Source organism: Pistacia vera, unplaced genomic scaffold (genome assembly GCF_008641045.1).
Source record: "Pistacia vera cultivar Batoury unplaced genomic scaffold, PisVer_v2 Contig591, whole genome shotgun sequence".
NCBI classification, from domain to species: Eukaryota; Viridiplantae; Streptophyta; class Magnoliopsida; order Sapindales; family Anacardiaceae; genus Pistacia; species Pistacia vera.
The window spans coordinates 659,577-677,341 of NW_022196436.1; the positions used below are offsets into that span (position 1 = coordinate 659,577).

The 17,765-nt window shown below is 36.0% G+C and overlaps 1 protein-coding gene across 1 annotated transcript; it reads left to right on the top strand.

Moving 5' to 3' along the window:
• Positions 1-1,428: 1,428 nt before the first annotated feature.
• Positions 1,429-1,950, top strand: LOC116109943 (protein DMP2-like). Its single transcript, XM_031396178.1, has one exon. It carries the CDS (start codon positions 1,429-1,431, stop codon positions 1,948-1,950), a length of 522 nt encoding a protein of 173 aa, XP_031252038.1.
• The last annotated feature ends 15,815 nt before the right edge of the window (positions 1,951-17,765 follow it).

Sequence of the window (17,765 nt, forward strand, 5' to 3'; positions counted from 1 at the left end):
TTTTTTCAAAATATTACTCTAAAAACTACCCAATAATTAACCAAATGGAGCCTTAATCTTTTTTTTTTTTTTTTTTTAATGATCGAGAGTGTTCGGATCAACTTACACGCACCTCAAATAATTTTCCAAATGTCAGAACCTTGGAACTATCGACCAGATAATGACCACATAATCTCTGCGTGGACAAAAATACTCCTATCTTCATATATCACTCTTTTTCATCATCTTTTCATTCATTTAATATTCCACTGAATAAAACTTCAAAAATAGATTATAAAATTACAAAGATTTGAAATACGAAAAACTTAATTAATGTGTAAGAATTTTCCTACAGTACAATCATATGAAATCCTTTTAAATTTACACTTAAAAATAATCTTTTTTAACATAATAAGAAGTATGCCATGAAATTTTATATGGAAGTTTACATTAACACTTCATTAATTGTATCCAAAATATGTTTCTAATGTGCTTAATGAATCTTACACAATCCATTAATTCTCTGACGTAATTGATACTCATTTTGCAAAGATTCAGACATATGGGAAATAAGAGTAATGCTATAGTCACCGAAAGTAGTGCATCGAATTCATACACCGAATGACGTGAAAAAATATTGACCGTCGATTAATATTAATTCATAATTAATTAACGGTCAGGATTGAGCCATGTCATTCGGTGCATGAATTCGGTGCGCTACTTCGGTGACTGTATTATTTTCCAGGAAATAAAAGCACTAAAAAAAGGTTATATATATATATATATATATATATATAGATAGAGAGAGAGAGAGAGAGAGAGAGAGAGAGAGAGAGAGAGAGAGGTTGTTCGGGTCAGTTTACGTACACCTCAACTAATCTCCAAAAATCTTGAAACTACCGGCTAAGTAAGAGTTCAAGTGGCTATCTCTATTAGCACTCGATGATGAATTCGAACTCAGCAACTCTTGAGTAATATATCTAAAAGTCTCTATCGAATCACTCGACCATCCAAAGGTAATTTCTAGATTATTATATTTATGACACTGGATTAATCATTAATTTTTATAAGATTATTTTAAAAAATTTATGAAGGCAAAGTTTCTATAGCCTCCGTGTTTAATCTAAAATAAGAATCTCTGGTACGTTGTCCTTCTCTTATCAGAATATGTCGACTTCCCCGTATCCTTCTATGATTCGATGAACAATTTTTTGAACGTAGACTTTGACAAAATTAATCTTTGTTTAAAGTTCAGTTTTCTTCTATTTCATAAGAAGAAAAGTAATTTTTTTATACATGTATTTCATCATGGCAAGAAATGCTACTGGTGGATTAATTTCTTACACGATATGTGAAAGCAACGCTTCTCGGTAGGTTGTTTCTTGCATTGGTTCGTTCAGTTCTCTTCCTCTATAAACCCAATATTTTTTGCTATAATCACACAGCAAAATGGCCACAGAAACAACACTCAAAGCCCTTGCAAATCTCGTCAAACTCCTCCCAACAGGAACAGTCTTCCTGTTCATGTTCCTCAACACTTTAATATCTAACAATGGTACCTGCGACACCACCGAAAAAACCCTAATGATCATTCTCATCGCCGTTTGCGGCTTTCTTTGTGTTTTCTCTAGCTTTACCGACAGTTATAAAGAAGATAGCGTAACGCAGTACGGGATTGTGACCACTAGCGGCCGCCTTTGGCCGCATGCAGAGGTTTCGGATGATTACAAGCTGAAGGTTGGTGACTTTGCTCATGCTTTGTTATCGTTGATTGTGTTAGGCGTGCTGGTTCTATTTGATCCTAATACATTGAACTGCTTGTATCCTTCTTTGGACACGAGTTCTTTCTTGAAGTGGCTGCCTGTTGTTGCTGGAATTATTTCTACAATATCCGCCTGGTTTCCTAACATGCGCCATGGAATCGGATACCATCACAATTCAAATTCAAGTGACTATACTTTGCTTAAGTAAATGTAGATTAACTATGAGTTATTGATGTCTTCGTTTGCTTATGTTCATCAAATATAAAATGTTTTAAAAAAAAGTATGAATATCCATGGTTGGTAATTGATACATATTCATTTTTAATTTTGTTTGTCCAATGGAGAAAGATTAATCTGAATATCATCTCTAAATTATCTGTCTTTGCTATACATCTAAAGTAACGATTCTAATTTCTTTTTTGCAAAATCATGAACAAACCGTTGTTCATGTGACAATTCAAATAAACACTATTCGACCTAATTATCGAAGCAATAATAAAATAAATGATCAAGACTAAGCCAAATCCAATAAAAATTAGAACAAAATTAAAAGAATAACCCTTAAGAAAATTTCAACATTTTTATCCGAATATTTGTACAATATTACTGTTATATACAAAGAGGTTGACTGATGGAAATGATAATAGATTGGGCATAGCACATGCAACTTTGTATATACTATATACTTGCAAGTCTTTGTTTAAAATGTAATAATTTTATTTCTACATCATATGAGAAAAAAGCAATTTTTACACGTGTTATCTCATTATGGGCCATAAATTCTAGTTTTCGTGGGTCAAATTTCTCACACGCTTATCTGAAAGGAATGCAATCCGCTTAGTTGCTTACTTCTTTCAAGTTCTCCTTCTCTCCCTCTATAAATACAAACACAACATTTTTGCGATGCTATACACTCAATACAAGCACCAAAATGGTCGCACAGGCAACATTCACAGCCTTTGCAAACTTTGTCAAACTCCTCCCAACCGGAACACTCTTCTTGTTCATGTTCCTCAACTCTTTAATGGTTCCTGCCAATCTACCATACCACTGAAAAAACCCTAACAATCATTCTCATTGTCATGTGTGGCATTCTTTGTGTTTTCTCTAGCTTCACTGACAGTTAAAAAGAAGGTAATGTAACGCAGTACGGGATTGTAACCATTAGTGGCCGCCTTTGGCCTCATGAAGTGGTTTCGGAGGACTACAAGCTAAAGCTTCGTGACTTCGGTCATGCTTCGTTGTCTCTGATTGTGTTGGGCGTGCTAGTACGTTCTTTTGGATCCTAATATATTGAACTGCTTGTATCCCTCTTTGGAGAAGAAGTCGTTCTTGAAGTGGTTGCCTCTTATTGCTGGTGTTGTTTCTACTTTATCCATCTGGTTTCCTTACAAGCACAATGGGGTTGGATACCATTACAATTCCAATTCAAGTGATTATACTTTGCTTTAATTTCTTGCTTCACCCCTGAGATGAGAAAGTATTAAATTAATCAATTAAAGTCTGCTTCCCTGTAAACGTTAAGCTTGTTTTTTGCTGGCTCTCTTATGCATGAAATGAAGAAGGATAATTCAGTTTACATTAATCTGAAGATCGTCTCTAGATCTGTTTCTTTAATTGCTATCTAAAGTGACTCATTTTAATTTCTTTTTGTAAAATAAAAAACAAACTAATCCATATGTATATAATAATTGACTTATTAGGACCATTACCTTTCAATCGGTGCTCTTTGTCGCAAAGCACACAATAATATTAAAATATAAATAAGGTTTATTGCTGATTCTCTGTAATTGCTTGATTGCCACTAATTATGTGTAATTATTTTGATTACATTTCTGTTTATTAGCTCATTTGCTACTATATAAATACATGAGTGTAAAGTTACAATTCTCAATATACAAAGATATATTCAATATATTTCTTCTCTTCTTTGGCATACTCTAGCAATCCAATTGCATCTCTTGCCTCTCCTAGCTTAGTTTCTAACATGGTATTAGGGCAAGCAGCCTAATCCAACTTCTGCCAAACAATTCTCTCTAGTCAAGTTTTTCCAAAACCTGCAAAAACAAAGGCACTTGGATTAGTTTCTCTCTTTTCCCAAAACCAATCAACTTACAGATTGTTATCTTATGGATCAACCAAAACACCACCCATTCCAAAACACAACCTAATATCCACAACCACAAGTGAGCCCTTACAACAACAAGATCAAGCCCATCTCCAAACCGGCCCAACTCACCAGGATCCACTCAGTGGGTCAAACTCAAATTCAAGCCCAACCCACCAAACACATCAAATCGGCTCAGGCCCAACCCACCAAACCGCCAAATCCCATTCGAGTTCATGGGTCAGAATCCCAACTAGGACTGTAAACGAGCCGAGCTTTTGGCTTATCGAGCTCGGCTCGTCTATAACAGTGTCGAGCTCGAGCTCGAGCATGGCGAGCCTCAGAATTGAGACTTGAACTCGAGCTCAGTCGAGTTTGAGTCGAGCTCAAGCCGGCTCGCGAGCCTGCTCGATAACGAGCTCGCGAGCCCAATATCGAGCTCGAGCTCGATAAGGCTCGATCAAACCACCATTTCTCTAGGTTTGATTGAGCCAAGTTCCTTTTTTTTTATAGCAATCTTCCTGCGTACAATATTTCATATTTACATATTAACCATGATAGTTTCGAACATTACAAAATGCCTATTACTTTACAAAATCAAAAAACAGTTCTGAATATATACAAATAATATTCCAAGGTATGAAAATACAATCCAACAATCAAAATCACTATCCACCAGTAGTCTGCAATAGGCCTGTCTTTGACGAAAACCACAATTTCCCCTTGCCTGTAGAAAATGTTCAATTTAGTAAGTAATTTTTAAGGTAACTATGAAAGAGAAAAATATGTATAATCATGAAACAAAAGAAAAAGGAATAAAAGTTTTACCTATGCATGCCTCCTACCACAGCCAAACCATGCACTAAATCCTAGAAACTTACGGGATAGGGAAGGTTGATCTCCAACGGTTGCTGCTCTTCCTGAAAATGACAAAGGAGGAGTAATTGAAGTTTAGTTAGTATAAATATAAAGTAATAACTAAATATAATAAAAACAATATTCAATATAAGTATATAACCTACTTTACATCCTTTCTTCTCCCCATTCAATGTCCTGCTCTAATCACATCCACATAAGAGCATCTCCACCATGTTGGGAGTCAACAACGATTGGTACGTGTCAATAACCCTACTGCCGGCGTTGAAAGCAGACTCAAAAGCAAGCGTAGTAATAGGGATGACTAATATGTCATAAGTCATGGTAGATAAGATAGGGAACTTTGTTGAATTAGCCTTCCACCAGGTCAAAGCATCAAACGCCATAGGGTCGCCAACACATTTATGGCATCCCTCTCCTAGGTAATAGTCTAACTCTGATTTCGTTGGCTCAACCGTCTCAACCACATCCAGAAACTCACTAAAATCATTCCAATCATCCGTGTTTGCCCTCTCTGTCGCTGCCCCTGACCCCTCACCAACAACTTGAACTCCACCCCCTGTAGATGCAAAAGCACAGGCAGCTATCAATGCTTTATTGGCATCAACATACTCCCTATATACCTCATACAAGGCATCTCGAACAACATCCATAGTTGCCCGCTCTTCAGGCTTAGGATACATCTTAGGAAACGCCCATTGAATTACCCTCATCTTCAGTTTGGGGTCCAAAATAGCAGCCACACCCATCAATAGATTACATTCTCCCCAATATTTGTCAAACTTTTCTTTCATTTTCCAAATCATGGTCTGTATAAACTCATCTCCATCCTGGCTCTTACTATCCAACATAATTTTTATTGTATAAACTTGTTTTAGAAACAAGTTTGATGTCGGATAATCACTCATTGATATCAGATTTGACGCACCACTAAACACCTTTAAAATTGAACAAATTTTCTCAACTTTGTCCCTATCCTCCTATTTGGGACAATAATGATAACTCAAATCCCTCTCCTTCAAACAAGGGAAAACACGCCTAAATTTCATTGCCGTTGTCAACATATCATATGTTGAATTCCATCGCGTTTTGCAATCAAGAATAAGCTTGCGAAATGGCAATCAGCGCTGCTGAATAATCTCTGCAAACACCTTTAGTCTACTCTCTGATGAATTGATATACGCCACGGTATCACAGATGTCCTCAATAATGTGTCTAATGTGATAAAGACCATCTTGAACAACCAGGTTCAAGATGTGTGCACAACACCTCACATGAAACATCTTGCCCCCACATATGAGCTTCCCTGTAGCTTGGAAATTATCTTTCAACACTTTTACTGCAACATCATTGCTTGAAGCATTATCCACCGATATCGAGTGGACCTTAGCTTCAATTCCCCAGTCCATCAAACACTTGAAAATTGCATCAGTAATGGCAACACTAGAACGGGGAGGAGGGAAATGAATAAAGTTCAACACTTGTCTATTAAACTTCCAATTATATATCATCAATCCAATGCCCAGTCAAGACCATGTATTCCATCCTCTGGTTGCCTGAATGTCATAGATCTGTGGTCAGACTTATCTTTCTAACACCCTTCAATAGGGTCAACAACTTCTGCCTCTCGTTTTCAAACACTCTCATACAATCATTCTTACAAGTATTACGGGATATCAGAGTCCATTCAAGAATCCCATACTTCATCATGTTATTTAACCCCTCTTCCTCCACAATAGAAAATGGATGCTCATGCATCAGCACCCAATGTGCAGTAAGCTCCCTCATCTTTAGCATACTGAATTGGCCCCGTAGAGCAGGAAGGATAGTTAAGCCACCCTAAAAACTGGAAGGGGGGAAATTTATTTGTTGTTGCCTCAAGTGAGTTTTTCTCTTCGCACATCTTTTCAAATGTCTATTGAATTGTGTTGTGCTTCCACTGGCAGTCATTTTCAACTTTGTTTTATAATGAATGCACTTTCCCTTCCTTGTACCACCAGGGAGAACCACCTCCCTAAATTCTGACCACAAAACTGATGTCTTCACTCTCTTCCTCCTCTCTAATGGACTGTCATTGTCCTCAACATTTTCGAGGCTACTCACACTTTGCTTTGTACCACCTGTGCTTCCATAAATGTTACGCCGATCAATTGCTCTTACCGTAACATAATCGTTGACGTCATCCAATGTAGGGGTGCTTGAGGAACTGTCTCTCAATGCCATACCTACAATTAAAAAATGAATTAACCACTGTCGTTAGACAATATCATAAAGTTAAAATAATATATAATTGATAATTCTGGTTCATTTTTGACATGCTTAATAAAATAAATTCTGGTTCTTTTGTGGTTGTTATTTGCTTGACATAATATATATTCATTTAAAAAAAAAAAAAATCTGTTATATTTTTCATAGGTTAGAATTATACTTTGGAGGGCTTCAAAAAGCCAATAGAGACCATTAAGCAAACTAAAAAGCCATTGCTTGGTAGTTTAAAATTATTAGTGTTAGACACATGTATCAGAAAAATAAAAATCATAGACAATCGAACAATAGTAAGCAACCATAAAATTATTGAAATTATATTATTTAAAATTTGATAAAAATAACATAAATCACAATTATTTTGTTCCTCCAGCATCACATGTATAAAAACAATAATAAAAGCATTATTTTTATTAATCATTTTTTGAGACATGGCATCGACCCTTACTTATCCCTTTTACTTCCAAAAACATATAAAATGTTTTTGGAATTGAATGCTTCATGCATTTGTTGGATAATAAGTACTATATATATATATATATGTGTGTCAATGTCCATGCCCTTATCAAGAATCTAATGACATCAAATAACTCATGTACATGAATTATTCCTTCCCGTATTATGAAAAAATAAAAAGAAACTGTCTAAAATATTATTTTCTTGGGAACTCCCCCCCCCCCCCCAAAAAAAAAAAAAAAAAATCTTCGCCTTTGTTCTAGTTAACTTCACAGATAAGAACTCCTAAGGGTTCAACTTGAAATCGTAAAGAACCAAAATGAAATAACACCTTCTCCACTCAATTCCTTGCACTCCCATTTTGAGCATGCGACCAACTTAAATCTCATGGCATCTTTTTCGTAATTTATTAAAAAGAAAAATATAGCTACACACCAGAAACTTACACCTGTGTGCACACTTTCCTAACCTAGATTATTCCTCAGAACTTTGAGAGAATTAGTATTATTAATTTCAGACGAGGATTCATTATTATGCTCTATATTGAGTTGCTTCTTCTTATTAGTATGCAAATGTTTTGGTGAAATAAATTGATAGATTGTTCATGACTTCAATCAATCCCCAAAAAGCCCGAAGACTAGGATGCTAAATCATTAAAGTAATTTGAGTATGATAACCCATTAAATTTTCTAGGTGTACAAGAATACCTAAATGACTCCACTAAATGAACAAAGTGAAAGAAAATGCTTGCGAGAAGTAAACCCAACTTTGTTTTAGCTAGCTCTTTAATTCTCAGTACCTCTGCTAACATTCTACTAACATTTTAGCATCCACACCATCTCTGCTAACATTCTAGTATCTACAACTGCTCCCATTTCAAACAAATAGGCAGAGATACATTTAAGAAAGCAAATAGTTGTTAGATCCTGCCAACAATTTTCAACCAAGCCGACCCCATCTCTGCTAACATTCTAGCATCTACAACTACTCCTATTTGAAACAAATAGGCAGAGAGACATTTAAGAAAGAAAATGTACCAACTCACCCAAAAAGCATAAAAAAAAAGTGCCAGCAAGCTACACTCCACACACAGCAAACTAACCTGGAAGTTTCAGAGATTTTTAGAGTGTTTGCGATTTCGGGCCTCTTTTTTCGGTTGTCGAGATCGGAGATGGCGACGGAGATTATCGATTTCACGACGAGGAATCATGTCTGGTTCGCGATTTGGGGGTCTTTGTTTGCGATTTGGGATTTAGGGCAAGTGGGAGATGAAATTGATTTGGTGTATCGTATTATACAAATTTGCACTTTTTTTGGGGGGGGGGGGGGGGGGGGGAACTGTCCTTTTTTTAAAATTTTTTTCACTAGAAAATATCAGTTTAATACCTAATGGTTTAAAAAATCACCAAAACACCATGTGTAAGTGCATAGTGTTTACTCGAGCCGGACCAGGCTCACGAGCCCAAGAGCTGAGCTTCACTGTGTTCAAACTCGACTCGATTAACAAACTGGGTTCGAGCTGAGTCGACTCGATAATAACCGAGTCGAGCTCCAAACTAGCTTTAACCGAGTCGAGCAGAGCCGGCTCGGCTCTGTTTACAGTCCTAATCCTAACACATCAAGTCAAAATCCCTACCCGATTTTCCAAATTGTTCCAGTTGCCACCAACTGATTAGAACCAGGAGATCCCCTTTACTTGTTGGCCTCCAATGGATCTAAAATCGTTCTCGTCAAACAACCACTCACGAGATCAAAAAATTATCCAACATGGGCTATAGATTTCCTGTGAACATTAATCAAGAAAGATAAGAAAGGGTTCATCATTGGAACTCTTCCCAAACCCGTTCAACCTCATCTTCTCAAATGTTTGAATTGGTGTAATACTCTTGTCTGTGCATGGATCAGCAACTCTTTGACCCAGGATATTGCCATCAAACTGTCACAAATAGAGAATGCTTAAGAGATGTGGGTCAATATCAAAGAGATGTATGACCAGCTTTACCTCGCAAAGCTTTTCACTTTGCGGCAAACTTTGGCTGAAATCAAGCAACACAGTCTCCTCGTCACATCTTATCTCAATCGCCTTTTGGTGATATGGAACGAATTGGACGTAGTCGAAGAACCAATTGAAGGGCTAGCACTGATTCTTCAACAAATAAAAAAAGGTAAAAGATCAAGAACGATGGATACACTTTCTAATGGGTCTAAATGATAGCTTTCTGCCATTTAGAACAAAAATGATGGCGACATCACTACCACCGTCGCTCTAGCAAACTTATCAGTTGGCCATTCAAGATGAGAGCCAAAGGCTGACCACCCAAGAATTTTACCATGGTGTTGAACCCATAGCGTTCAATGCTTCTCAACAAGGATGGTAGCAACTGGTGGGTTTGTCGTCTGATGGTGTGAGGAGTGAAATGGGAAAAGGCAAAGGGGAAAATTGTGAGTGGCTAAGGTTTTCTAGGGGAGAAAATGTTGTTTTATATGGAGCCATGAATGACCTAGATTAGACCGCTCAATCCAACGACCCAATATCTTCAACCCATTTTCATCAAACCAATGGGCCTAATTTTAATCAAACAAACGGCCCATATTCAAACAATGGATCTAATGGGCCTAGACCTTCTAAATTCGAAAAAGGGGGCAAATTATGGTGTGATCATTGCCAAAGGAAAAATTACACCCATGATACTTGTTAGAAATTACACGGACATTCTCAAAATGAAAAATTTGGGAATCCAATGGCAAATCAAGTGGTTCAAAATGCAAATTTTAGAAATAAGATCTCAACACCCATAATCAGCCCGGATCAATACCAACAGATTCTCCAGATTTTCAATCAAATTCCCTAGGCAAATACGGCATCCTATGTAGGTACATCTTATTGTTTCAATTTTGTTAAAGAAGATATCTAGATAATTGATTTACGAGCTAGTGACCACATTGCTTGTAATCCCAAACACTTTTCTCACACATCCACAAAATCATCCACCTCTGTACGTATGCCTAATGGGACCATTGCCCCAGCTACACAACTAGGAATCGTCCATCTTACAAAACGTTTAGTTATTAAAAATATTTTGTTCGTTCCAACTTTTCGGTTTAACCTTATCTCTATTTCCAAACTTTGCCAAGATAATAATTGTTTTTTGAAATTCTTCCCTAATATGTGTGAATTTCAGGATCGTTTGACTGGGAAACAGATGAGTTTGGGTAAAGTTCATAATAGTCTTTATTACTGGATAGGGGATTCTGTTGAAAATTTTCAAAATTCAATAACTTGTATTGTAGATAATAAACTTTCTTATTGTAATACAAACCTCAATAAAATTTTTTTTATTATACATCAACGATTAGGTCATAGTGTGTCTATTCCACAACCTACTTGTCCCATAAGTCCTCTTGCAAAACAATCTCAATAAAAATTTGCAACCCACACAACCACCACTACACGCATTTTTCCCCTGATTCATAGGGTTGTCAGCCAAGCAGGCTCGGCTTGACTCGTGTAAAGCTTGAAAAAAAACTCGGCTTGAACTCATTATACAAATCGAGCTGAGTTTGAGCAACATGTTGCTCGGTTTATAGGCTTGCGAGCCTAGCTCTTATAAGAAGGGTTAGGGGGCAATATGTAATTTTCTAGTTTTTACAATTGACAACACACCCTTGTCTACATCTACAAGTTTGAGATTTATCAATTACACCATTGGGAAGTGGGAACTGTGCAGGCAGCTAGTTTTAGATTTTGGGGCTTGGGCTGTTGTCAAGTATAAAATCACTCATGACTTTCTTTCACATATATTAATATAAATATTTAACCTAATATAAATTTTTATTAATATTTTTTAGCCCTACTTTGTGTGCAACGAAAGTTTCACTCTTTCTCTCCTTTTTCTTCTCCCATTCACAGCCACTCGTTTTTCACCAACTTTTCTCTCCAACACAGCACAAAAATCTCATAATCTCTCCGTCTTCATCTTCTTCCCTAGTGTCTCTAAGACAAACCACAAGCAAAAATCATAAAACTGTCCACAAAATTCGTCTTTTCGTCAAGCTTCGAGTGGTTCTTCTTCTTGTTACATTTTCATTCTCAAATTTTGTTAAACTCAATAAGTTCAAGTATAATTAGCTCCCAGAATGATAATATGTTTTAGAATTGTTGTTGATTGCTATTAATATTGTTGCTGCTGTTGTTGATTGGAGACTGAGGGACTAAGCTTTGAAACATGATAATAGAGGAGTAGAGAGATTCAGGTGGGGAAAAGTTTTTAGGAGAAAAGTGACAAATCAAAGAAAATGCCTACTCCAAACAACTCTTGCTCAAGTACCTACCGAATTAGAGCTGGCTCGAGCTCAAGTACCTTTATAGTGTACCAAGTTCGAGTTCGATTTGGCTTTCCAGGCTCAATTGACTCCAGCTCGATACTATTGCAATCGAGCCAAGCTCGAGTAGCTAGATACTCGGCTCGATTACAACGTTACTTATTCACATAGATATCTGGGGTCTCTACCACACTCTTAATCATGATGGATCTCAGTAAATCATAGCCATTAAACAATGTTTTTTCTTGAGGGACGTGTATTTCTCATGCATTGCAAAACTCAAACACTCACTCAAATTAGGAATTTCCTATCTATGGTCCAAACATAGTTTAATCTATTAGTTCAATGCATTCAGACTGATAATGCCTGTGATTTTTTCAATTCTCATTACTCATCATTATTTTCACCTCTTGGCATTTTACATGAAAATTCTTGTGTCTATACCCCTCAATAGAATGACCTAGTTGAATGCAAACACCTACATCTTTTAGAGGTAGCTCGTGCCCTAAAACACCAAACCAATTTACCTATTGATTTTTGGGGTGAATATGTGGTCACAACTACTTAATTGATCAATTGGATGCCTACTTGAGTCTTGAATGGTAAGACTCCCTATGAGCTACTGTTTAGCAAGCCACTGAAAGTTGATCACCTTTGAGTCTTTTGGTGTTTATATTATTCTGCTAACATTAGGGCTTATGATAAGTTTGGTCCTTATGCAACTAGATGTGTTTTTATGGGTCTTATGCGTTAGAAATGATATCGGTTGTATAATCTAGCTGAGAACAAATTCTTAATTTCTCGTGATGTTGTATTTCATGAAGATAGCTTTCCTTTCATGGTAAGTCCTACTACATTCGACACTAATCCTTAGCAACAGTTGCCTTTTCTATACGACGATCCATCTGTGTTTCCACCGAGACTTTTGTTTATCATAAATCTTGTACCTGATATGGAGCTATCCACAAATTCTGACTCTTCTCCCACTATTACAGAAATTCTTCCAATCGATAATACCTTATAACCTCTTGAGATTCCTCTTGACACCTACTCCACAACAGTCTACATGATCTATTGACCCCCTATCTAGATAGCTGACTATGTTTGTCCCAGCATATAGACTACTTTAAGTATCCTTTATGGCACTTCTAATTATGTCTGTTATGACCACCTCTCCTGCCCACAAGGTTTGTGTTAATAAGATATTTATTAATCAAAAACCTTCATGCTATTTTGAAGTTGTCCCACACACACAATGGTGATAGGCCATGGCTGATGAATTACATGCCCTTGCTTAGAATCACACTTGGGATTTAGTTCTTCGACCACCTCATAGAAAACCTATTAGATGCAAATGGGTCTACAAGATCAAACACCATGTTGATGGCTCCATAGAACAATACAAGGCCCGACTTGTAGCAAAAGGGGTCACCTAATGTGAGGGTTTTTGACTACCACGAAACGTTCTCTTCTATGACAAAACATGTTATTGTTTGGGCTTTCTTATTCGTGGCTGCTATCCGAGAGTGGTTCTTTCATCAAATAGATGTCCACAATGCATTTCTCCACGACTATCTTCATAAGGAAACTTACATAAAACTTTCTTGCGGACTTCACAACCAGGGGAAGATTATTGTATGCACCTGTAAAAGTCCTTTTATGGTCTAAAATAAACATCTCGCCAATGGAATGCAAAATTGACAAAGGCTCTCACAAACATAGGTTTTCCTCAACTAAGCATTACTACTCTCTCTTCCCATGACACAAAGGTACATTCTTCCTTTTCCTCATTATTTACGTAAATGACATCCTAATTATAGGAAATGATGCAATCGCCATCCGTACCATGAAAGAGCATCTCAACAGAAATCTCTGCATAAAGGATCTAGGGGAGCCAAAATACTTCTTGGAGATTCAGATTGCCAAATCTTCAACAAGAATATCCCTTAGCCAAAGGAAGTATATCTTAGAGCTCGTATCAGACTCTAGACTGTTAGCATGCAAACCCAATGCTATCCCTGTTGAACAAAACACTAAACTCATAACTTAGCAGTATGATAATTAAGCATCATTCTCAGAAGAAAATCCTCCATTAAAAGATCCATCTCATTATCAGAGACTTGTGGGTAGACTCATTTATCTCACTATGACATTATCATATATAAGCTATGTTATTCACATCCTAAGTCAGTTCATGCACAACCCAAAAAAATCTCATATAGATGTTGCCATAAAAGTGTCCAAATACTTGAAAGGTTGTCCTGGCCTAGGACTTCTTCTAGCACGAGATGGAAACCTGGATATCATAGCATATTGTTATTCAGATTGGGGTACATGTCCAATGAAGTGAAAATCACTCACTGGTTTCCATATAAAATTTGGAAGATCTCTTATTTCCTAGAAAACAAAAAACAGTCAACGATGTTACTATCTTCAGCAAAAGCAAAATATAAGCCTTGGCAAAAACAACATGTGAAATTGTCTGGATTCTTCGGTTACTTAAAGATTTGGAAGTCTAGACAGAAAAACTTTTTATCCTATACTATGACAAAAAAAGTCGCCAATGATATCGTAGCAAATATTGTATTTCATAAAAGGACAAAACATATAGAGATTAATTGTCACTTTGTGAGAGAAAAAATTCATGAAGGGATGATCAAAACCATGCACGTTCAAACTGTGGAGCAACCAGAGAACATCTTCACAAAACCACTTGATAGTTGTCAACCTTCATACCTACTTCACAAGTTTAGAGTTTTCAACATCTACAAACCACCAACTTGAGAGGGAGTGATGTGATATGGAATGCTAAAATTATTCTCAATCAGAGATATCATGCACATGACTAAAATGTAAATAAGGTTTATTGCTGATTCTCTGTAATTGATTGATTGCCACTAATTGTGCGTTTATTTTTATTACATTTCCTTTTATTAGCTCATTAGCTACTGTATAAATACATGAGTATAAATTTACAATTCTCAATATACAAAGACATATTCAATAAATTTCTTCTCTTCTTTGGCATACTCCAGCAATCCAATTGCATCACTTGCCTCTCCTAGCTTAGTTTTTGACAATATTTATTATTCAATCTAGAGAAAATCTAGAAGCTAGTTATATACTGTTCAATTATGCGGAGACGACTAATAAAACTAGAGTAAAATTTTCAATTATTTTGCAACATAAACATGTAAAGCATCAGATGAAAATAATTGGAATATGATAAATAACCATTTTTTATTTAAATTATTCTTTTTCTAACCATGTCAAATTAACTGCAACATATGTTGGAAATCAGCACATTACCATTGTTTTGTTGCATTAACTTAATGTTAGCTTTATCCAACTTATTGATAACAATTGCTCGAACGAAATTCACTCTATTTTTGAGAGAAGACTTAAAACTATCTCCAATGATTGAATATATCCTGAACCATTACAAGAAAGAGAAGCTAGAATAATTTAATAATTTAGATGATAAAAATTGCTAACATGTCAATATTACAAAAAGACATTCAAATACAAGTACTAAAATCAATATGCATGCATGCTAGTAAGAGAGTGAATAGTAAGAAAATAGTATACAGTTGCAGCATAGTTATCTTATTTTAGTTTCTCTTCAAGGATTGTGTATATAAACACAAAGTACTCTATCAGTATTGTCACACTACGATCTCACACAAAGTTCTTTATCATTATTGTCATGCTACGATCCCACCATTCATTGGTAATTTTAGCTTGTTGATGATGTATTTATAACAAGAATTACTTTGTGTAATCTTTATGCAAAGCTTATTGAACATCGATCTCTTTTAGTATATTGATGAATGGTCGTCCACACAATTGCTATATATCCCAAGAAGTAATTCGCAGATTCATTTCCAGGTGGCTAATAAGTGTTAATAATATACAGAGTTATCCAAATGTGAGAAACAACTGGCATCAATTTCACAAAAGTAGAAGTATAATTCTTGTCAAAATCGAACTTAGAGAGTGAAACCCATTGAACTAAAGTTGAGGAAGTTGTCGACAATTAAATTCAAATCGATTTACTAGAAAGTACAATAACTTTCCTTGAATATTTTACATGCTTACGAATTGCCTTCACAACTTCATTTGTATAAATGTCACAAGGACATGATTAAATGTTTCTTTACAAGAAACTTCACAATGGCTTCAACTATTTCTATCTTATCACAACCTTTACCCAACTTCTCCATGATTGTGTCGCCGGTGAAAATTGTTTCTTCATTAGTCTGTCATTATCCTAAGGTGGTTGACACTTTGGAGAAAAAATCAATGACTTTCAATGAAACTCAATGCTATCTCTGTTGAAAGTATGATAATGAAACATCATCCTTAGAAGAAGATCCTCCATTAAAAGATTCATCTCATTATCAGAGACTTGTGGGTAGACTCATTTATCTTACTATGACACCACCAGATATAAGCTATGCTATTCACATCCTAAGTCAGTTCATGCGTAACCCAAAACAATCTCATTTCCAATTTTTCTTCAAGGATTGTGTAGATAAACACAAAGTATTTTATCAATATTGTCATGCTACGATCTCACACAAAGTTCTTTATCATTATTGTCATACTACGATCCCACCATTCGTTGGTGTTTTCAGCTTGTTGATGATGTATTTATAACAAGAATTACTTTGTGTAATCTTTATGCAAAGCTTATTGAACATCGATCTCTTTTAGTATATTGATGAATGGTCGTCCACACAATTGCTATATATCCCAAGAAGTAATTCGCAGATTCATTTCCAGGTGGCTAATAAGTGTTAATAATATACAGAGTTATCCAAATGTGAGAAACAACCGGCATCAATTTCACAAAAGTAGAAGTATAATTCTTGTCAAAATCGAACTTAGATAGTGAAACCCATTTAACTAAAGTTGAGGGAGTTGTCGACAATTAAATTCAAATCGATTTACTAGAAAGTACAATAACTTCCCTTGAATATTTTACACACTTACGAATTGTCGTCACATCTTCACTTGTATAAATGTAAGGTCATGATTAAATTTTTCTTTACAAGAAACTCTGCAATGGCGTCAACTGTTTCTCTCTGATCACAACCTTTACCTTACTTCTCCATGATTGTGTCGCTGGTGAAAAGCGCTTCTTCATTAGTCTCTCATTATCCTAAGGTGATTGACACTTCGGAGAAGAAATCGACGGCTTTCAATGAAAACCCAGTGCTATCCCTATTGAACAAAACACCAAACTCACAACTCAGCAGTATGATAATGAAACATCATCCTTAGAAGAAAATCTTCAATTAAAAGATCCATCTCATTATCAGAGACTTGTGGGTAGACTCATTTATCTCACTATGACATGTCCAGATATAAGCTATGTTGTTCACATTCTAAGTCAGTTCATTCACAACCCAAAAAAAGTGCCCAAATACTTGAAAGGTTGTCCTGGCCTAAGACTTCTTCTAGCACGAGATGGAAACCTGGATATCATAGCATATTGTGATTCAGATTGGGGCACATGTCTAATGAAGTGAAAATCACTCACTGGTTTCCGTATAAAATTTGGAGGATCTCTTATTTTCTAGAAAACAAAGAAACAGTCAATGGTGTCACTATCTTTAGCAGAAGCAGAATATAGAGACATGACAAAAACAACATGTGAAATTGTCAAGATTCTTGGGTTACTCAAAGATTTGGAAGTCTAGATAGGAAAACTTGTCATCCTATACTGTGACAACAAAGCCGCCAATGATATCATAGCAAATCCTATATTCCATGAAATGACAAAACATATAGAGATTGACAATCACTTTTTGAGATAAAAAATCTAGGAAGGGATGATCAAAACCATGCACATTCACACTGGGAGCAACCAGTATTCATCTTCACGAAACACTATGTGGTCATTAGCATTCATGCCTACTTCACATGTTTGGAGTTTTCAACATCTACAAACCACCAGCTTGAGGGCAAGTGATGTGATATAAAATGCTACA

What these genes read in the sequence shown, in the direction of transcription:
- LOC116109943 (XM_031396178.1), top strand. Translation starts at nt 1,429, where the DNA reads ATGGCCACAGAAACAACACTCAAAGCCCTTGCAAATCTCGTCAAACTC.